Genomic DNA, 22,995 nt, shown 5'->3' with positions numbered 1-22,995 from the left:
CACTAGATATATGTACTAGACAAAGTGCAGTCTTACTTCCAATTCTAACTTTCCAAGGTGAAACTTCTCGGGCTGTATGGAATCCAGTTCCTCCCTTTTTAACCTCTCCGTGTCAGCAGCAGAGGAAGAGAAAATCAAACCCAGAAGTTTAGTATCTTATAATAAACTTCCATTCTTTCTGACTACAAAGATGCCATTGTCCTAGTGGATGAATACTAAGCTGGGTGGCAGTAGAAAATCCTCCAGATTTTCATTGCTTTCAAAAATACTCAGAGATCATGGTCATTACTTCTAGATAGATCCCCCTAGTTCTTCAGTGTATCTCAGGCCTCAGCAGGGCAGTATCAAAGAAGCATGACACCACATCCAGCTCAAACTGTTCCTAGTCTCATGGTGGCTGTTGGAGCACAGGGGAAGAATTCAGTCTTCCAGGTGTTTATAAGCTGTATTCTCTCTCTCCCTACATGCCTTGCTTTCTCTCCCCACTCTCTCCATTTTAGAGATGTAGAATTTAAGATGCTTACTGATATCATTCCAAAAGGATGTGGGCTATATTTGTATAGAAACGATAATAAGACCTGTGGGAACTGATGAGTTCTTTGAAAGAGTGTGTAGAGAAATGAGAGATGAACTCCCAGGAGAAAACCTTAAAGAATATCCTAGATTACATTAGATCATAAGTTCCATGAGGTTAGGAACTATCTTTTTGTCTCTCTTTTCTATCCCCAGAACTTAGCACAGTACTTGGCACATGGTAGACTCTTAATAAAACATTTGTTGATTGAGTGAACATACAAACTCAGGGGAGAAAAAATGAGAGGAAGTGACCAATTCTTAAGAGAAAAAAATACTGGTAGAGTAAGAAGAATGGTGTCGAAAGGAGTGAAAAGAAAAGACAGAGACTATTAGGGACTGGGACACTGAAACACTCTATGATATGCTCTTGTAAGAAAAGAGTTACACAAGGCCAGGGTGATATGACAAGGCTTTATTAAGGGATTTGCCTAATAGGGTGGAGCATCTTGTGGACAAACAGCAAACAGCAGGAAATTTGTAAATTCAAAGGTTTTATCCTTAAACTACTCATACGTTTTTTAGTGAGACTGTTTAAGGGGGAGTAGACTGAAACATACAGTATGTGGCCAAAAATAGCAGAATGTGTGAATATTCAATCAAGATGGAGTTAACTTGCCAGAAATAATTTTTGACCTAAATAGAATATATGTGGGTTTCTTGCCCTTAATTGTAACCATGATCCATGTAACTCATGATGTTCATAATGGCAAAGATAATCCATTTTATCCACACAGGAATACAAAGAAACTTTGCTTCCTTGACAACTTTTTCAAGGTACAGTCTTATCAACATGCATTTGATCACTGTTTTGTAGTCTAATTAAAATTAGTTCCAAGGTACCATTCCAGTTTTTCATGGGAATAGATTATTTTTGTATTGAATATTACTTGAAAAAGGGCAGTTCTCAACTGAATTCTAGAAATATTTTCATTATGCTGAAATGCCCTCATAAGATTTGTTGAACTAGGGCTTGTTTTTTGCTCTAGATTGCCCAGAATAGAGTATCTGACTGTTAAATTTGAGTTTTCTAGGGGAAGGGATTATTGAAAAGGCTTCAAAATTATTTAAAAACTGATATGAAATTAGCACATACTTGTTTGGTGACCTTTATGTAATGATTGTGTGGGGAATGGGCAATATCATGTAAATCTTATTACCCAAAGTGCCCAATTTTTTATCTCAAAATAATTGATGAAATGTACAGAATGTTTCACATAAAATTAGACTCACTCATTTAATGACAAAAATACATAGAGAAGCCCTGATAATTTTAAGCAAGAATAAGAAGTTCAAAGTTCGAAGTAATTATGCATTTGTACACATGAGCAGAGTAACATTGAAGGAGTATTTGCAGAAAAATGGGGGGGAATCTTTTAGATAAGAAGGCAAGCTTTCATTTTTCCAGCTATGAATTTTATGCTTTATTTGATTTGTTAATGAGATATTTTTGAGAATTTAAAGTATAGAATCTAAGAGAATCGTTGGTTTCCCTTTGATTTTGAAGTATTTTGATTCTCCTTGTCATTGTACTCTGAATTTAGACATCAAGGATTATGGAAAAAATCATGTTATTGGATGGAATGAAAAGCAAAACAATTTTGAAAATAATAGCCATATATTTTAAAGGTTTACCTCAACTTAAATATTTTAGAATGTGTTTACAAGGGCTCAACATTTTATTGTGTATATGCTCAATATAAAAGATATGCAGCCAGAAAAAACCTTAGTTTAAGTCTCAGTTCTGTGTGATTCTGGGAAAATCATTTAACTTCTTAGTATTCTAGGTGACTCTCTAAGAATATAAGTTTTAGGGAGAGTGCCCACCTACATGGGTAGAGGTAATTTCCTCATGTAAGAGTTCTCTATGTCAGTGTTTTCACAGGTCCAGTCCCTGTCCTTATGAAACAGAAAAGAATGATTTGTAGAAGCTTTTAAGATTACATTTATATTCCCATTGATCCAACTGGGCAAGGGTGGGGGAGAAAGGGAAAGGTCTCAATACATACAAAATATTCATATCGGTACTTATTTTGTGGTAGCAAAGCACTGGAAATAAAGATGCTACTCATAAGTTGTTGAATGATTTAACAAAGCATGGTATACGATTGGAATGTAGTATTACTTTTTGCCACAAGAAATGACACAAGGAAAAAATTCAGAGAAAAGTGGAAAGTCATATAATCAGATGCAGAGTGAAGTGAGCAAAGCCCAGAAAGCAATTTATGCAGTAACTACAGCTTTATAAACAACAAGTCTGAAAGACTTAAAAACATTGATATGTGCAGTGGCCAGCCATGGCTTCAGGAGGCTCATGATGAAGAATCTTTCCCACCTCTTCATAGAGAGCTGATAGAATAAGGCTATAGAATGAATGCAGACATTGCCGATGTGTGACTGTGTTTTCCTTGACCGTACTTTTGTCGATGTTGATCTTTCATTTTTGAAGGGGACTAATGGCACTGTAAGGAGAAAAAATAAAGCTAAAATCCTGAAAAAAAATTATTTGAAAAGAATATAACTATAGTATATATTAAGCCTGTGTTTCTGACCTCCCTTCTCTGCATCCCCCCCCCCCATTCCCCATTCCACCAAATAAGTGCTACTTAATAAGACCTTTTTTTTTTTTTTTTTTTTTTTTTACTGTGTCTTATTAGAAGTCCTGTGTTGGTGTTCCAATGTATCCATCGCCATGTCATTTGCCTAGACTGTTTCCATTTATACTGCGTGACAAGGTTGAATGATCGACAGTTCATTTATGATCCAGTGCTTGGTTATTCCCTTCCTTGTGTGGGTAAGTCTATCTTTTAAAGTTTTTAACCAACTTGAAAAACAAAAAGAATTATTGACTTAAAACTGAGTACATTTTAAGCAAACCTAAGGAATATTAACCTGTAGTAATGACTTGATGACCAAAATTTACATTTATATGTGTATGTGCATATATGCATGTAAAACATTCATTCTCTTTATATTTATGTGTGTACTTCTGTAGATTATTGCCTATCTGCATGGATTTATTCCAAGGGTATCATGATATCATTTCTGAAATCAACCAATGAGTGTTTTTTATACATAAGACTTGTAAACACTGTAGAACCACAAATGGAATATAAAATATAGTCTCTATCTGTGAAGAACTTACAGTCATGTTGTAGAAAGAATTTTAACATTCGTGGGTGATATATAGACATATACTAAATGATGTGGTACGGACACTAAATTTAGTAGGATTTTGGAGGCAGTACTGATTAGTGTAAAGTGAGTTTGTGAAGAAAGGATTTGTAGGGTGACTAGGGCAAGCTAATTCTAGAAAGGCTTTCAGATCCCTTATACTATTTTGATCCTTCTGCTGATCTGCTGCTTTTGATGATATTCAAGGCAGATTTGGATCAAATCAAATGTATTTCATATATGTTGTCTCCCTTATTGGAATGTAAACTCCTTGAGAGGAGGAAATGTGTGACTTTTCTGTTGGTATCCCCAGAGATTTGCACATAGTAAGCATGGTCCTCAGTATGGTGGGTAACCCTCTGTGCCAAACTAGTGGGAGAACATATACAAGGGTCACACAGGATGGGAAGGCATGGATGGGTTGAGACCTGCATTGCTTAAAGGAATACCCACAGTGATGTGATCACAGATTCACTTGAGTACATTAGTATTTAAATAATCTTGATAAAATGTCATGAGCAAATATGTCCTTTTTCAGATAAACATTTTGTTTTCCTAAGATTTTAGCAACATACTAACTTCAATTCTTCTTTAAAAAGCCTACCTCTTGAACCACATATCTCTGAAACAAATAAGTTATTAACTGTGTGCCCTTATCTTCAAGTGCTAATAGGAAATTTAACGAAGACATCTGTTACAAATTATTTTTATCAGTTTTCACTGCAGTTTTAAAAGACAAATCTCTAAAGAAATGTCAAGTCTCAAATCTTTGGAGTTGTTTTGTTGACAGGGAATGCAATAAATAGATGTACATTATTTTTAGAGTTTTAGTCAAAATTCCTTATTGCATTTCATCAGTTATGGCTGCCATAATTCTATCTGTCCTTGATAACTATGGTCAGAAGGTCACAAGCACACCTGTCTTCAAAGAACAGAGATAATTATGATTTTGGAAGGCCTCTTTGGAACTCATTCCGTGATAAACAATGTCCCCTGAAAACTAAACCAAATAGAAGTCCCTACATACCATGCATGTCCTCTGAAACCAGCTTCTGTCTGTATTCCATTGACCCTTCTGCTTGTCAGATAAAGAGGGAGAAAGTTCAGCAATTCCAAGCCTCTCCCTGTTCCAGGGGTCCTTAATCCCACCACCATGGATAGGCTTAAAATCTCTGACTTCACTGCTTCTGGTTATTGGAAGCTGTAGTTTGCATAATTTTATTCCTGTTGCAACAAAACACACCTTTACTGACTTCACAATAACTTGATGTCATTTGTTTTACAAGATATAAGTTTTTATATCAGTTCACTGTTTTATAAGTTTAAAATATCTGTAAGAGGGTTCAACTTGTTCCTCTCAGCTTGAATAAAACCCAAGTGATTACTTACCATTGGTATTAGAAAGTTAAAGACAGAGTTTCTCCTTTTTAAAAGCAATAAATCCATCTACCCACTAATTGATCTTAAATTTCTTAGTCCAGTTTTTCAGGTACTAGATGATAATTGAGAGTTTCTACTTTATGCTATTTTAAAAGAAATATTGTTTTCATTTGTGTATATATGTGTGTATTTGTGTGTATCTGAGTATGTGTAATTATAAAGCATTTTTCTAATCCACTGAGGCAAAGGGTTCAAATGGATTATCAACACAAGTTCACAAATTCACTTTGAAAACTGGAAGAAGTGAGTAAAAGATTCATACTTTATGTATGTGCCATCACTTGATAATGTATGTTTGTTAGTGTTCACTGACTTGTTTCTGTTAAGGAAAAGGGAAGTTACCATGGAAAATCTATACTTTGGATTGAGTTGAAGAGTGTGTATTTTTATATAATGTTCAGTGACTTCTTAGTTATACTGAAATCAGAATAAATCACCCTGGAAGGATGCCATGAGAGTTACTTTAAAGAAACTGAAAATTATTAAGTAAGTTTTTGTGGGGTATAATGTATTGAAATAATTGTGCTGAAAATTGTACTGATATTACTCTCACCTTTTTCTGTAGCTATGTTGAGCTAACTGTCATAGAAGCCCTTCCCTGAGGTCTATTGGGGCATGGAAGTGACCCTATCCTAAGTTTTCCAAGACTCTGCCAAAGGAATGTAAGCTTTTGTAAGTCCCACCAAAGTGAAAAGATTTTCCTTCCATCCTATAAAGTTGGAAAGGGTCATCCATAGTAGTTTGGCCACAAAATAATATGTGTCTGTGTATGTGTGTATGTATGTATGTATTTATGTATACATATATGTATAGGTAAATGGATATTTGTGTGTATACATAGATACATGTATACAAAAAGATACACATATAAGCATATGTACATATACATATCATTATATGTATGAATTCACACACCCATTAGCCACACCTACTGATTAGCCACATCTTCTGAGGCTGGGGTAAGGGGGAGGCTGTAAGATAGTCTGTAATTGTGGAGTTCCCACATAGAAGAAATCAGGCCTTTAGAAATATTACAGGAGTTTGTAGCTAAAGGAAGATCTCCTATAGGTACTCTAACAATCCTTTTTCAAACATTATGACTCTTTGCACAGTATTAACTTCTATCTGCAGCAGCAAAACCATTGAAGCCACAAAATCTCATAAAAATTTAGATGTCAAGTGAACAAAAATGAGATTAAGTTTTCTAGTATTTCACTATTTTTTCTTCCTCAAAGTCCTTCAAATATTAGCTTTGTCTTGTACTGGAACATGATTTCCCAAATCATAATGATTCCACCACCCATTCTGGTGACAAACAAAATCTCGTTTAAGCCATTGACAAATGTTATGATGATGATTCATATATATGCTACTAAACAACGTTCATGTGAATACGTACCTTTTGTTTTGGAAAACATCATATACTTTTTTCATTTCTAGGAGTTGTTATGAGAATCCATTTTATTTTAAAATAAGAGTTGTTTTGAATGTTTTTATTAATAATAAAAAGTCAGTATTTGGAGAAGTGGTTGTAGAAATAGCTTCTAAGTCACGAATATTGGGGTTCAAGTTTTGCCTCTAGTACACATAAGTTCTCTCATTCTGGATAATTCACTTAATCTCCAGGTCACCCAGACAATTCTTTAAGACTAACATTGCAGAGAAGGTTCTGATAAACACTGGAGGAGGGAGTTCTCACAGAAAGCAGTCATGATTTTGGCAAAAATAAATAAATAAATGAAATTAAAAGCAAAATATGACAAGGCTTCATTGCATTCCAGACATTTCTGCTGCATCACTTTTTAAAAAATAGTACTTTTCCCCATTTACATGTCAAAATAATTTTTACCATCCATTTTTATAAGATTTTGAGTTCCAATTTTTTATCCCTCCCTCCTCCTAAAATGGTAGGTAATTTGATATAGATTATACATGTGTTATCAGGTAAAACATATTTCCGTCTTAGTCACAGTTGTGAAAGAATAAACAGATCAAAAGAGAAAGACATTAAAAAAAGAATAAAATAAGTGAAAAAAGTATGCTTCAGTCTGCATTCAGAGTCCATTATTTCTTTATCTTGATGTGGGTGGCATTTTCCTTCATGAGTCTCTGTCCTTGTGGGGCAGCTAGGTGATTTAATGGATAGAGCACCAGTGCAAGAATCAGAAGGACCTAAGTTCAGATCTCGCCTCAGACACTTGACACTCACTAACTGTGTGACCTTGGGCAAGTCACTTAACCCCAGTTGCCTCATCCTGGGTCATCTCCAGTCATCCTGATGAATATCTGGTGACTGGATTCAGATGGCTCTGGAGGAGAAGTGAGGTTGGTGACCTGCACAGCCCTCCCTCATTCAAAACAAAGTCAAGTTCAAGTCATGTCATTATTTCTCTGATGACATGGTCTTCTTCAGCAACAAAGGATGAACACATCTCTTTGTCCTTGTATAGGGTCATGGTGTTGCTGCAAAAAGCTGAGTCACTTGCAGTTGATCATCACACAGTGTTGCTGATACAGTGAACAATATTTTCCTGGCTCTGCTAATTTCACTCCACATCAGTTCATGCAAGTCTTTTCAGGTTTTTCTGAAATCTGTCTGATCATCAGTTCTTACTGCACAGTAGTATTCCATTACATTTATATACCATAGCTTGTTCAGCCACTCCTCAATTAGTGGGCATCCCTTTAATTTCCATTATTTTACCACAAAAAGGACTGCTATAAATAGTTTTTGTGAATATAGGTCCTTTTCCTTTTTTATAATCTCTTTGGGATACAGACTTAATTGTGGTATTGCAAGATGAAAGAATATGCAGTTTGGTTGCCTTTTTGGTATAGTTCCAAATTGCTCCCCAGAATGGTTAGGTCAATTCACAACTCCAACAACATTAATGTCCCAATGTATATCCCACATACTCTCCAACATTTATCATTTTTCTTTTTTGGGATATTAACCAATCTGATAGATGTGACGTGGTACCTCAGAGTTGTTTCAATTTGCATTTCTCTAATCAAAAGTGATTTAGAGCACTTCTTCATGTGCCTATGCATACCTTTGATTTCTTCATCTGAAAACTGCCTGTTTATATCCTTTGACGATTTATCAGTTGGGGAATGCCCTTATTTTTTATAAATTTGACTCAGTTCCCTATATATTTGAGAAATGCAGACTTTATTAGAGAAATTTGCCCTTAATTTTTTTTATATTACTTTATTGTCTCTGGTACCTTTTAGCAAAAGGTAGTTTCCCTGATTATCTCTTTTAATTAGATCTATTTTTTCTTTTGTTGTCTGAGATCATGATTACTAACCTAGCTCTTTTAACTTCAGCTGAATCATAAAAGGTTCTGTTCCAGCCTTTATTTTAACTCTGTGTGTGTTTCTGTTTCAAGTATGTCTCTTGTAAACAATATATTGTTGAATTCTGACCTTTAGTCTGTTCTGCTAGCTCTTTCCATGTTATGGGTGAACTCATCCCGTTCACATTCACAGTTATAATTACTGTGTATTTCCCTCAATCCTGTTTTCTTCTGTTTATCCTTCTCTGTCTTTTTTAAAATTCTGTCTCTCCTCAGAAGTCTGTTAGCCTGTTTTGCTTCTAACCACCATCTCTCTTTATCTGCCCTCCCTTTTATTACTCCCCACCTCGTATCTGTTATCCCTTTTCCTTCTTGTTTTCTGATTAGGTAAGATCAATTTCTGTGTACAGCTGAATGTGTATATATATTCTTTCCTCTGAATCAACTCCAGTGAGAGTGAGGGTAAAACACTGCCTGCTTACTCCATCCCATTCCCAATTTGTCTCCACTATAAAAGTTCTTCCTTGTGTGCCTCTGATATGTGAGAAGATTTTCCCCATTCTGCCTCTCTCTTCCCCCTTCTCCCAGGGCATCCATCTCTCTTTAACTTCTTATTTTTTTTAGATATCATCCTTACATAGTTGACTCATACCCATACCCATATTTACACAAGACTCCTTCTGACTGCCCTATTAATGTTAAAGTTCTTAGGATTTACATGTATCAACTCCCCATATAGGCATGTAAACAGCTTTTCTTGAGTCTCTTATGATTATTCTTTCATATGTGCCTTTTTATGGTTTTCCTGCATCTTGTGTTTGAACTGTCAAAGAAATTAAGGATAGGGAATAGGTCTTAATAGGTTTTCTTTTTCCCTCTCTGATGTGACTGCCTAAATTATCCAATAACAACTCATTTGAGGAGGTTGCTGGCACCAAAGGAAGGAATTGAAATAGGTAAGAGAAAATAATTGGATTTGCACCTCAATTTTGGATTCCTCCAACTTAGGGAGTGTTTATTCCAGTCAGTGGCTTTAATTTGGAGGGTACAATTTTCTTGACCCTGATTAGACCACATCTGAAGAAAAGTTTGCAGTCTTAAGTGCCCCATTTTATGACGGACAAGTTAAAATTCTTCTATAAGAGGGCTACCAGGATGGTAAGAAGACAAGAGTATATGCCACATGAAGATCACTTGAAGAAATGAATATTTAGTGTAGAGAAGAGAAGAATGAAGATGAGGGGCTAGCCCATAAGTGGGATAACATCTTAAGGTATTGGAATGAGTGTTGAGAGGAAGAGAGGGTGGTCTTGCTGTGTTTTGCCCCATCAGGCAAAGTCAAAGAGAAGATTCAGCCTTTTTGTAAGGAAAATCACCCCTCAAATTAGAGCTATCTAAAAATGAAGTGCTCTGTCTCAGGGGTTAGTGGGTTGCCCCTCATTGTATAGTTCAAACTCACTAACCACTTGTCAGTAGTATTTTAGAGGGAGTTCTTGTGAAGATGGGGGTTGGACCACATGGTCTCTGAGGCCTCTTCATATCTGAGTTGTACATAAGTGTCTGCATGTTGCCTCCCCTCTTTGAGGGTGAACTTGAGAGCAATGACTTTCTTTGCCTTCCTTTGTATCCCCAAAATTTAGCATGGTACCTTGCACATAGTGGGTTTTGATAAATGTACTTATGACATAAGCATTGATAAGGAGTTGTTGATTTGACTTACATTCTATGATTCTGTGTAACCAGCAGGAGAAGCAACAGAAGAGCAGCCTGAATAGTATGTTAATGCTGCCATGATTTTAAAGAATGAGAAGAAAGCCTTCAATGGTTTTGATGGAGGCTTTATGCATGCACAGCTGTGCCTTACTTTAATCCAATTAATTCACAAGTCAAGACATGACCTCACAATGGCATTAGTCTTCTTAAAAAATGAAGGGTAAACAACAATTCAAGGTCATAGATAATAATAGCATAAGTTCTGAAGGTGTGGGAGGGTGATTTATATCAATTGAAGAAATTCTCCGGACAATATAATCAGAGTACCAACTGTTCTAATACAGTGTTCAAGTACCAATACTCATTTGTGCTGGTCATTAAAACCTTTTCCATATTTGATAAACACTGGACCAGATTATGTGTATCTTTGAGGCTTTTCACCGAGACTTTCTTATGCAGATTCTAGTACAGTTGTTCTCTATGCACATGCCATGTTCCTGCATCACAGATTTCAGTGTCTCACAGTCTCCCATAGATTTAATTACCTACCTTCTTGGAACCAAAATTGCATGCAGGGGGAAAAGAACTTGAGTTTGATAACATTTTCTGGGCTTGTCCCTTTTAAAGTCATGTCCAGATGTCCATTTTGTCTTTTTAAGTATCACATAAATATTTTCCATTCTTGCTTTTTAAGGAAGGAAAAGTGGAATCCACATCACAAGATGGTTTCTGTGATGTACCTTGCTATTATGCTTCTTGTATATCCACTAATATTATTGCTACATATTTGTCATAGCATATTGTGACTTAACTTGTCACCATGTTCTCTTGAATATCATGAATGTTTCCATGGAAATAATTGATTTGTTGGAATATCTTCTATATAAACACATACTTTAAAGGGATATTATAGCAGTCAGTAAATCAACAAACATTTATTATATGCCTTCAGATTCAGCCTTTATGTAAGGAAAATCGCCCCTCAAATTAGAGCTATCTAAAAATGAAGTGCTCTGCCTCAGGAGTTAGTGGTTTACCCCTCACTGGATAGTTCAAACTCACTGACCACTTGTCAGCAGTATTTTAGAGGGAGTTCTTGTGAACTGTACATTCTAAGGGTACAAGGAGAATACAAAGAAAGGCAAAAACAGTCCCTGATGTCAAGGTGCTCATATTTTATCTGTACCCAGTTCTTACCCCAAATATCTTATAGAAAAGTTCTGTGCCATTAAGGATCACACAGTATTGAGATGTTGGTGGCTACTTGCTTTAGACTACCAAATTGCTACATCTGTCACTTCATCACTAGCTGCCTTTTCTATTATCAGTATCTTCTCCTTACTTTAACTATTTATCCATCTGAATGACACCTTTTCCACCATCACCACTAATCTTTCCTTTTAATTCTTTCTTGTCCTTTCCATCTCTTTTCATTGTGTTTTTTGCTTTTGCACAGAAAAGACTGGTCTTGAATAGACATCACCAGCCAGTCAGTGTGCTTCTTTTCCTTCAACACAGTGAGCACATGGGAGATAATCTTTGAGGGCTTAGTTCTTGTATTACATGGAGAAACATAATATACTTTTGCTTTAGCTCTGACCTATGATTTCCAAGATGTGAGACCTATGATTTTTTCACCCTGATGAAGAAACTCCCTCCACCAAAGCAAATCAGTGAATGACCTGAACCTTCAAGTCTGAGAGTTGAGAGTGACATGGGGGAACAAGTGATTTTCCCTAGTGTTTATCAGACCTGGGACTTAATCCCAGATCTTCTATCACATTTTGCCTTACTGTCCAAAGCTATTATATTTAACTTTTTCTTCGCTACTATAACGTATAAAAATGAATCCCTAATATCTCGTTTTTGTTGGCTCAATTTAGAACTCAGGGTCCCTTCCATAGCAGAACAAAAGTAAACAGCAGTATCTATGGAGGGTCACTGTGAATGCCAGGCCGCAAGAGTGAGAGTGATATATTTCATCTCCTCATATGGTGCCTTGTATTAATGAGATGCCATGTCCAGAACTGGCTGCAAGCAGGTAACTTCCAGCTCTCTTTGAAATGATTATAAATGTACCTAGTGGAGATCATTTGCATATTCATGAGACGGTTTGTAACTTTTAGTTTGTAAGAACAGAGAAACAATTCAGTACATGAAAAACATATCAGTACAAGAAGAAGAGGAGTGGTTTACTATGCTAGCATGATTGTCAAAAACATGAACTGTGCCTTGAACTAGATGGCACTCTGCTTGCCTGTGTCTAGTAGGTTCAGCCGGATGTGTCCTTCTCAGAGACATCATCCAGGGGTGGAAAGAGTAATAGAACTGCAGTCAGGCAACTCAGATTCCCACCGTGGTTCTAAGCAGTGTTAATAGAGTGGGTACAGTGTGCTCATCTCTATAACTGCTGCTGCTGTTCAGTTATTTCAGTGGTGTCTGATTGTCTGTAACAGACACTGGCAGAGACACTGGCCTGGTTTGCCATGTCCTTCTCCAGGTCATTTTACAGATGAGGAAACTGAGACAAATAGGGTTAAGTGACTTGCCTAGAGTCACATAGCCAGTGAATGTCTGAGGTTAAATTTGAATTCAGATCTTTCTGATTCCAGGGCATTCTATATAATGCACCACTTTGCTGCCCCTCATCTGTGTAGTAGAGAGAATGATTCATGTATTAACTAGATCATAGGATTATTATGAATAAAACATATGTGAATGTTAAAGTACCAGAAAAGTAAGAGATGATGATGACTGTGACAGGGAGAGTCCCTTACTTTTTGTAGTGATGGGAACCAGATCAATAATTTAAGTGATTGAAGAGACTTCCTAATGAGGAAACTCTTCTAGAAGTAGTGATCCATACCTTCCATGCATTTTACAGGCTTAAATCTCTATGTAGGGCACTCAAAATTTAAGGGATTTGTCCAGTTTCACAGTCACTGCATGGCCACCACTGCCTCTACATATGTTTGCTAATAATAAGAACTAGACAGTCATCCTTTCATTATATATTTTCCAGATTCTTACCAAGGTTTTGTGTTGGGTATCTATGTGTGTGTGTGTGTGTGTGTGTGTGTGTGTGTGTGTGTGTGTGTGTTTGAGTGTTTGAGTCTAGCTCTCTGTAGAGGAATTGGGAAGAGTAGATATCTATAGGAATGATGAAATTGATGGAAAATAAGAGAGATGGAGATTGGATGAATTCGTATATTATTTTGTTCAAATATAAATACATATGTCCTCTCTTGCTCTTCCTTCTCCTGCCCCAGCTCCTTCCTATGTGTTATTAGTCATTCTTCAGTTTAGAATAGATGTTCCCTGAGGTCTCTTCCAGTTCAAACACTGTTTGACTCTGATGCAGTAATTCTTAGACAGTCACCAGTTTATTGTTACCTCCAGGTAAAGAGAAGGCTTCCTGGAAGTGAACCTGTCCATCAGACTCTCTTTTGCTATAGTAATGTGACATAATGGTGCTCCCTAAGGTGTACCTTAGCTATAGTTATCATCTTTCTCTACATGCATCATGGCATAAAAGCCCAAAGTTGCTATGGGCAACTTGCTAACATATTGTCTGGAAACTTCACTTTAAAATCTGGGCTGCAAACCAATATTTCAGAAAGTGCTTCCTTATCACTCACTGCCCCCCCCTTAGTTTTGTAATTATGAAATTAGCTTCTCTTCTCAATAGAGGAGCTTTATACTTTTATGAGTTCTCTTTTAACACTACAGATTCCTTAGCTTTATTTGTAACCATGACTTTAGTTCATATCCAGAAGCTCTAGATAAACCCTTAAGCCTATTAAGAATCCAGGCCGTATATGAATGTAATGGAGTACTATTGTGCCATAAGAAATGATGGACAAGAAGACTTCAGAGAGGCCTGGAAGGACTTATATGACCTGATGCTGAGTGAAAGGAGCAGAACCAGGAGAACTTTATGCACAGCAGCAACCACAGTGTGTGAGTTTTTTCTGGTAGACTTAGATTTTTGTAATAACACAAGAACTTCTTACCAAAAAAAAAATCCCAATGGAGGATCTCAAGGCAAAATGCCTGCCACACTCAGAGAGAGAAATATGGAAGTCACTCACATATTGTAGCAGATCATGTTTGTGTACGTGTATGTGTTTGTGTATCATGTTCTGATTTGTTATACGATTTCTTTCATTTATCTTAGTCTGACTACACAGCATGACTATAGTGAAAATATACTCAATAGGAAAGTATATGTAGAATCTATACAGAATTGTATGCAGTCGTGGGGAGGGAGGCGGGGAGTGGGGGGTAGGTGGGGGGATAAAATCACAATTGTATGGCAATGATTGTTAAACATTACAAAATTAAAAAAAAAAAAAAGAATCCAAGCCTAGGTGAGAGAACTATATCTAAGTCTAAAAAGACTGATTTTGATTCTTCACTCTATTTATGAGAAGCAGCAAAATAAATTAAGCCATGTACAACTTATGCATCCTCCTCTGTACCATCCTGTTTCTCACTTGTCTCTCTAGTTAGTCTGATTGAAGGATTTGCAGTTCTAGTTATATTCTCTTGGAAAGAACATAAATCATAAAATCATAGATCAAGAAGGATCCTTAGAAATCATCCAGTCTAACTTCCTCATTTTAGATTTAAACTCTGATCTTGTGGATCCTAGTTGACCACCCTTTGAACTGCACCATCATGCTTTCCCAAATGAATTCATCACCACCCTCTGCACCATTTTTCTCTGAGTTACATGGTCTTGGAGAAGACATCTAACCTTTCTGGGCTTCAGATATCTTATCTGTAAGATCAGAATAATATTCTACCTTCCTGAAGGCAAGGGAAAACTTTACTTTATTCTTTGGAGGCTATTCTAGCTATAGGATACGTGTGTTCTGTATTGTCCCCAAGAAATAGGATAAACGTAAATCTTGAAGCTGGAGCTTCTCATGGTAGAACTTCTGAGAACTTTGTCAGGGAAGTTAAATACTGTTAACCCTTTAAGTGTCGTCTGTTTTCTAAATAAGAAGCATGTATGCCTCTTTAATTATTCTGAACAACCCATCACAGCAACTTCTAACTAGGTAGATTACATGAAATATATCTTCTGTCACTTCATCTGTGTGAATATGTATACATGTATACACATGATCTGTATAAAAAATGGAGTTCTTGCAGAAAAAATGAAAATACCCTCAATGGAAGAATTTGAAAGTCTTATTTCATAAACCACAATTGGTGACATAATCTGAAATAATGAAACATTTTGAAATTAGATATATATTAATGCTTTTTTAACATTAAAATAATTTAACCTTTAGCAGATATATTGTCATGTTACTCATTTTCAGCATGCTCCATTGAAAGATTTAACTGAGCATGTGAATTTGATTAGATGCAATGTAGTGTAATGTGAAAAAACACCTGAACTAGGAACTCAGAGACACAGACTAAAAAATATTGGAGTAGAGGATCCCTACAGAAGCCTTCTATTTCAAAAATTCTCTCACTTTATAAGTACCATAAACGTATAGTTCTTGTAGGTCCAGGATTTTACCTTGCTTTGTACCTGGCCAGACCCCTATCACCTTCCTTGGCAGAAGGATCAAAACTACTATTTATAGTTTTGAATTATATTATAAAATACCATAAAAGAAGAGATTCAAAATACTAAAGAAGTTCACATATTTTATGCAGAGGTTCAGAGGAGGAATATTAAGAAATTTAGATGAACCCTGTAGTTCCAGCTGGAATGTTACTTATCATAGTAGCCCACAAGACACATTTTCAACAGGGAAAGGATTATTGTTTTCCCCCTTGCCCCACCTTTAAGAAAGTTGAAATTGTAGGTGAAACTGAAAGATTCCAGACAGATACTTAATTAGCCTCCTAACTCTAAAATTTTATGAGTCTGTGGACAATGTACGACCAGCATCAGCTAATTGCATGATATTCTTGGAATATCCCTGGTACGCTAGAGAGGCATCATAGTATAGCAGTAGAAACACTGGAATTGGAAAAAAGAAATAAGATTAAGAAAACCTGGGTTTGATTCCTAGCTCCATTTTTTTTACTATATAAGTGAACTTGGGCAAATCATTTAATTTATGATGACCTTGATTTCCTCACAATCCTCCATGGAGGGTTAGATTAGATGAACTCAGTATCTCTTTTAGCTCAAAACCTGTGATCCTTTAAGTCGTATTATTTCTATCAATATTTTAATCACTCATGATAGTGTTCCTGCATTGTCATCATGGATAACTTCTAAACTGAATAGGGTCTCTATAAATGGTGAGGTCCTTCAGATGTTCCAGTATGTAAATGATATTATACTGATGGTATAAGCCCAGGAATAGTGACAGACTCCTAAAATGGTGGTCTTACTCAACAGAATTCAGCTACTCTGTATAAAAAAAATTAAGTGGATGAAGAATGTTTATTTCCTAGACTGTTGTCGTTTAATCTTTTTTCAGTCGTGTCTGACTCTTTGAGGTTTTCCTTGGCAAAGATGCTGGACTTATTTGCCATTTACTTCTCCATCTCATTTTATAGGAGAGGAAACTGAGGTAAATAGGGTTAAGTGACTTATCCAGGGTCAAATAGCTGGGGGTTTTCAGGCCAGATTTGAACTCTAGAAACCCTGCACTTTATCCACTATGCCACCCATTTCCCAGACTATGATATTCAATTGAATGGATGACTCATAGAGCTTTTCTGTTACTTTCTGTGCCTGAGGAAGATCCTGTAGATGAATGGTGAGCAGAGACTGGCACTGAATAAAAGGAAGAGAGCAAGTTGAATTTCCTTTGGGTAATTATGTAGATTTTTTGATCACTGTAAGCTTCTCTCTGAAACATAGACCACTATTTTTAAAATTAATATTCTTCCAGTCATAATTTTTTTTTTATGGCTACAAGTCATAGAAAGCCCTAGTTTGTAGAGAACTTAAATTACAGACTAACTGAAGATCCATAGAGCTTGGTGCATGATGGGAATACATGAGTTACACTGTGTTTTAAACCAAGAATTGTGCAAGAAAAGCCATGCAGAGAACACCATCAGAGAAATATATGGCTGGAAAATATATGTTGTAATAGTGAGGGAGCAACTAATAGCTTACATGCCTCATCAAAACCATTGCAATATAAAGAGATTTAGCAAAGAGCAGCACTCTCCATCCCGTTCTGTTAGTAGAACCCCTCATGGAAAACTTAGAATAGAAGAGTACCTAGACAGCCATTGCACAGTATGAGAAATTGTGGATAAGTTTTGGTCTTCATTTTTGAAGGGAATATTCACATTAATTAGATCTCAAAGTTACCTAAATACCAAAGTATCATGATGGTACCAATAACTACAACACATTTGGAATATTGGAGCAAAAAAAAAAGAAAATGTGAAATAGAAAGGACTCTTAAATAAAGGTTGACTTAATGAATAGAAAATCATTAATTTAAAATTTATTTTTTTGTGACCGTATGAGATTATTTTAAAAAGTGATTCAACTGGTGTAAAATAGAGGAAGACCAATTAGTACTCAGTGATTTGACTTCTTTCCTTAACAATGACTATTCCATTTACTTAATCCAATAGTAATATATAGTACAAACAAGGATATGGGGGGAAAAGCAAAGTCAGAATGCTATACTACATCTGAACATCATTTTAGAGCTCCCACTGCATTTTATCATCTAGACACATCATTGAAATCAGTGTTATATATTAGGTTACAGATCAGAACTTAGGAAGTAGATTGGCTTCCCTGAAAAGACATGGAAGTGTTTAAAATATCTACAGAATCAGTGTTACAGTGAAAGGAAATAATAGCCATATTATTTATCAACTTGTATGATAACCGAATAAGCCAGTGAATTTATCTCCTTGCACGCTTCAACCCCATTTACCAAGATATGGACCAAATGTGAAACCTGATATGTGGGAAATACATATACTGTACATTGAAAAGTGTTTTCTCACTGCATTATTAGCTTGAAAAACTTGTGTAACTTAGGCTTTAAAGGACAACCTAAGTAGGTTTAAGTTAAAAAGACCTTATAGATCTCTTTTTCTTCCTGTGTTTAACCAGAGAAATTCAGAAGCCTGATTAGAGCCTCCTAAGAACATTTCTTTCACTGGTAGATAAATAGAAAGTTTTCCAAAATATTCAGAATGGATGGGGCATTTAGTTTGCCCCTTCCAAATTAATTTTCTAGTTTATTGATATCACCAGAATCTTACAAGAAAAATATTTTCCCCAGTCTTACCTGACCTTTCTTTCTCCCTTTTTTAATTTTAATTTTATTCTGAATTGAAGACAAAGAAGTATTTAATATACAGATCAAACAGAAAAAAGGATTATTTATGAAAATACAAATTTCTACCACTTGCTGGATTTTTTCTAAGTAGGTTATTAATGCAACATGTTAATTTCAAAACTATGTTGTTTGTCTGTTTCCTAACCTTCTTTCTTATAAAGGAACATCTTTTTCTTCTTTTCAAAGGAAGGTTTAGTTCCAAGGGTCCATAGCTTTGACTAGTGATATAATTGCTTTTTTAAAGTCCATTCATTCAACAAATGTTTTTAGCATCTTTTGTTAATTACAACATTCATCACAGTTATAATAAACTAGGCAGGAGAAACCCTTCTAGAAGCATGACATTTAAAATTAGTTGGGACCTTAATGGTCACCTAGTCCGATTTCCTCACTTTACAGGTAAGGAAACTGAAATATAAGGAGGTTAAGTCACTTAGCCAAGATGTTAATATGAACTAATATCAGATCTAAGATTCAGACAGGTGTGATAAGGAGATTGTTTGTTTGAAAGCAGATGCTACCCTGGGAATTTGGTTGGTGTAGAGGAATAGAGGTTGAATCATGGTTGTGCCTTCCTTGTCTCTTTTACTTCAAAGAGCCCCACCAATGGAATGCCAAGGTGCGAGAGGTTTAGTGCAATTCCAGTTTCCTGAGAGTCCAACATTGGTGTCATGGTGAATGTGGAGGCAGAGGAGAGGAGCATCTCTTTTTTCATAATCCACCCGAATGCGGATGGAGTAACCTGATGCTCTGTTTGAAGGGAAAGGTAATTCATGATTAGCAGAGAAAATATTGAGCTCAGCATTTTACACCTGTTTAAGGGACTTACTGAGGTGACTATAGACTTTAAAGAGACTACTCCATCTAGGAACAAGACAAGATCTCAGTGAAATCCAGAAGAGAAGACCCAGTCTTACCCAAGGGAAAAAGTCTGTGGTTTTGTGATACCTGGCCTTTCCAGATATGAGTAGGAAAATGAAATGGCCTTCACATTAACCCGTGTCATTAGTGCCTAACATATTCCTACACATAGACCTTTTTACTAAGTCTAATATCTGCATTTCTTATACCTACAACATCAACACGTCTGCATATTTTCACGTATTCACAATCCATTTTACTCTTGGAGAGCTTTCTCCCTGCTTCCATACTTTTGTTCTTACTGGGCATCTTTTTTTCCAGGCACCTGAATATCTCAGTCCATTTCTCCTCTCTTTACTCTTCTATGTGTGATAAAGAGAAGGAAAAGAGACTGTCTCATAATTAAATAATACATGTATAATTCAAGCTTCATGGAAGACCATTCATATAAAGCCACAGCTATTAATATTCCCTAAATCACTGAAACTGAACTGCTGCCACACCAGAGATCATCATGGGATATTCTCCTTCACTGCAAAGTTAGTTTTAATTAAGTTTTTGTGTCTGGAAAGTGAAAATCTAATTTTCTTTTTGACATTCTCTATATTACCATTTAGATAAAATGATGAAAATAATTAATCCCTCTGAAGCAAGTGTAAGCATCACACATATAAAAATATTGCATCTAAATAATGCTACTAATCACCAATCTGCTATAATTTGTTGTTGTAAGTTCTTATTAAAATTCTGAAATCAGAGTTTTTCTTTATATTAGACATTAATGTGTTACCTGAGATCAAGGGTGTTTTTATTTTTCTACTCTCTGTTGTTCTTTATTGTAATTCTTTATTTGTTATCACAGTCTTTGTGGTTTATGAAACACTTTAAATATCACAACCCTATAAAGTAGGCAATACAAGCATTATTTTCCCCATTTTTAACTTCTAGGAAACTGAGTCCTAGAGAAGCGTTTCTTGCTCAAAGCCACAGAGTCTAAGTTTAGGTGCTAGAATTTGAAGATTCCAAGTCTAGCATTCTTTCTTCTGTAGTCCCCTGCAACAACCAGACTGACTGAAGCAGAGAGTTTGCTTAAGGCACTCTTTCAAAATAAAATAGGAAAAGTAGTTGGGAAAATACACAGTCCTTTGGGAAAGAGTTTAGGCTTTGTTAGGTTAAGGGAGAATTAACTTCAGGTTCTTAAGGGTGGATGTGAAACATGAACAAAATTTCAGAGAGCTCAGTTAGGCAGTCAACTTCAACTGTAAAAAGTGGAGAGGCAGAGAAGATCTATGAAGAATTCTACACAAGCCCCTTCAAATCAAATCAGCCTGCACTTTAATAGTCATCAGCTTCAGTTCAAAAGTAGAAATAGGTGAGAATATTGAAAAATATATTTGAAAAGATGGATCAGGATGACGAAATGAGAGAGATGAAAGACTTGTAGACTACCCAGATGTCTTATGCTTCTGTATCATTTAAATATGGTAATTATGACAAAGGAAACATTAAAAATTAAGTTAAAACTAAATGATGATCATTTAAATTTGATAATAAATATGATATGATATCATCATGTGGGCCTTCTTCAAGACAAGAATTAGCAAATGCCACATGTCCTGAGGTAAATACCAGGAGAAAAGACTTGTTCTTTCTGTGGGAGACATCTTTGAATCAGCTGACAATATACAGTAAAATCACTGACTTATTAAAGCAAAGATTAGAACTAGTAAACAAGCTAGAAGAAAGAATGAAAGTGCGAAAAAAGACATGACAGTCAAGTTAGTCTATTCAGTCTTGACCTATTAAGCAATTAGAAAAATGGGACATGAACAGCAGGAAGAACTCACACTGATTATAATAATCTTATACAGAAGTATAACCGATATAAATCAGTTGCCATAACAAGGTGACCAAAAGATCATTTAAAGCCACCTTAGCAAATGCTTGACTGACTTGACAAGTTGTCAAGTAAAATGTCATTTCTTAGAGACATTTACCTACATGTACTTTTTAACTACATGCTCTATGGTTAACTCAGTAAACATTCATTAATTGCCTCCTATGTGCAAGGTGATATTTCATGACAGCAGTGCCACTTATTTGGACTCTTAACAGTGCAGTCCTCAGTATGTTAACAGAGGAAGTAGAAACAGCACCCAAGAGAAAGATGGGAAAAGCAGCTACAATGGGCGATATGCACACAGAGGGTTTCTGTTACAGAGGCAACATAATTGTGAGGGTGTTGCACAAAGTGTCTGAAGAAAGTGACATACTAAAGATATGAGGAAAAAAAAAACTTGGACCTTATTGATATGAAAAACAGATGGCGTAGACAGCACCATTAACTAGCCTACTTTCTCACCCATACAAAATCTTTATGAGCCTCATCCACATTGCTGCACTCTCCTGATCAGTAGAGGAACGGAAAACTTTTCTGAGTGATGTTGTACAACACAGCATATATCTTTACGTTTACATTGAGGAAGTCCTCCTACACATGGGTGTACTATGTCTCACTCAAGGAACGACATGACCAGGTTTTGCCTCCTGCATGATGGGAGAGCATGAATTGGTTGTAATCTGTATAATTGGAAGGAACATCTAAAGTGATGGTTTCACTTAGCCATTTACATAATTACGCACAGTGTTCAGAGCACATTGGACAGAGAAAATTACAAACCAACCAGTTAGGAGACCAACCATTGGAACAACATGAAGTAAAGCATGTTTTGTATGAGCCAGTATACAGAACTCTATTGGACTTTATTTAGTTAATCATTATTTTCTTGAAAGAAGTTGGGAATCCCTGGATCATGTAATAAGAATTGGGAGGAACCTTAGAGATCATCAGGAGCAGAGGTTCCCAAATTTATTTGGCCTCCCACCCTCTTAAAAAAAATTACTCAGCACCCCCATGGAAATCTACTTTCTTTAACCCTTTAGTGGTTCTTTTGAAATTTGCATCATTTCAAAAAATAAAATTTTTTTAAAAAATGATGTATTTTAAATTTAATAATTTGTTTTAAATTTGTGGAGGGGCATTTCTGAATTGAAATTTTGATGACACAATATTGCATTATGTAACCATATAATATCCTATTTTAAACAAGTCATTACATGCACATATTCCTGCTGACGTATGCTGGACTGTCCAACAATGTGTGACATGCTCACCTGACAACACTTGCTTAAGACCTATCTGCAGACTTCACCACTGTTAAGTTAAAACTTGCATTGTGTGTGTTTATTTGGAAAATGATGTAATCACTACAACTTTAACTTCGTTATACAGCAAGCAAAACATGTACAAATGGCTTTTCAAAATTTTCTTATCGTTCTTCTCTTCTCTTCTTTCCTTGCTTCCATGACTCCCTTATTTTTATTCGGTCCCCTCTCCTCAATTGCACTTGAGTCTACTACCACCTTCCTGGATTGTTTCAGAGCTCCCACAGAAGGCAGTATTGCCTACTTTGGAAACCTATGATCAAGACCAGTACCTTTATTGTCCAGATAAGGAAATTGAATCCCCACAGGAGAAGTAACCTGCTCAAGGTCATAAAGGTCCTAAAGAGCAAAGCTGGGATTTGAACTTAGATCTTTGAACTCTGAATCAAGTTCTCGCTCCACTGCACCGT

The 22,995-nt window shown here is 36.0% G+C and overlaps 1 protein-coding gene across 2 annotated transcripts in view; it reads left to right on the top strand.

Annotated features, from left to right (window-relative positions):
• The window catches only part of PRKN (parkin RBR E3 ubiquitin protein ligase), a 1,884,374-nt gene that overhangs the window by 1,307,509 nt on the left and 553,870 nt on the right, over positions 1–22,995 (top strand). For both annotated transcript variants that reach the window (XM_072637710.1, XM_072637711.1), the window contains one exon: positions 3,231–3,367. In XM_072637710.1, the coding sequence (XP_072493811.1) occupies positions 3,231–3,367 (137 nt within the window). The remainder of the gene's footprint in view (positions 1–3,230; positions 3,368–22,995) is intronic.

Source organism: Notamacropus eugenii, chromosome 2, assembly GCF_028372415.1.
Source record: "Notamacropus eugenii isolate mMacEug1 chromosome 2, mMacEug1.pri_v2, whole genome shotgun sequence".
In the NCBI taxonomy this organism is placed as follows: domain Eukaryota; kingdom Metazoa; phylum Chordata; class Mammalia; order Diprotodontia; family Macropodidae; genus Notamacropus; species Notamacropus eugenii.
This window is presented reverse-complemented; position numbering and strand designations above follow the sequence as displayed.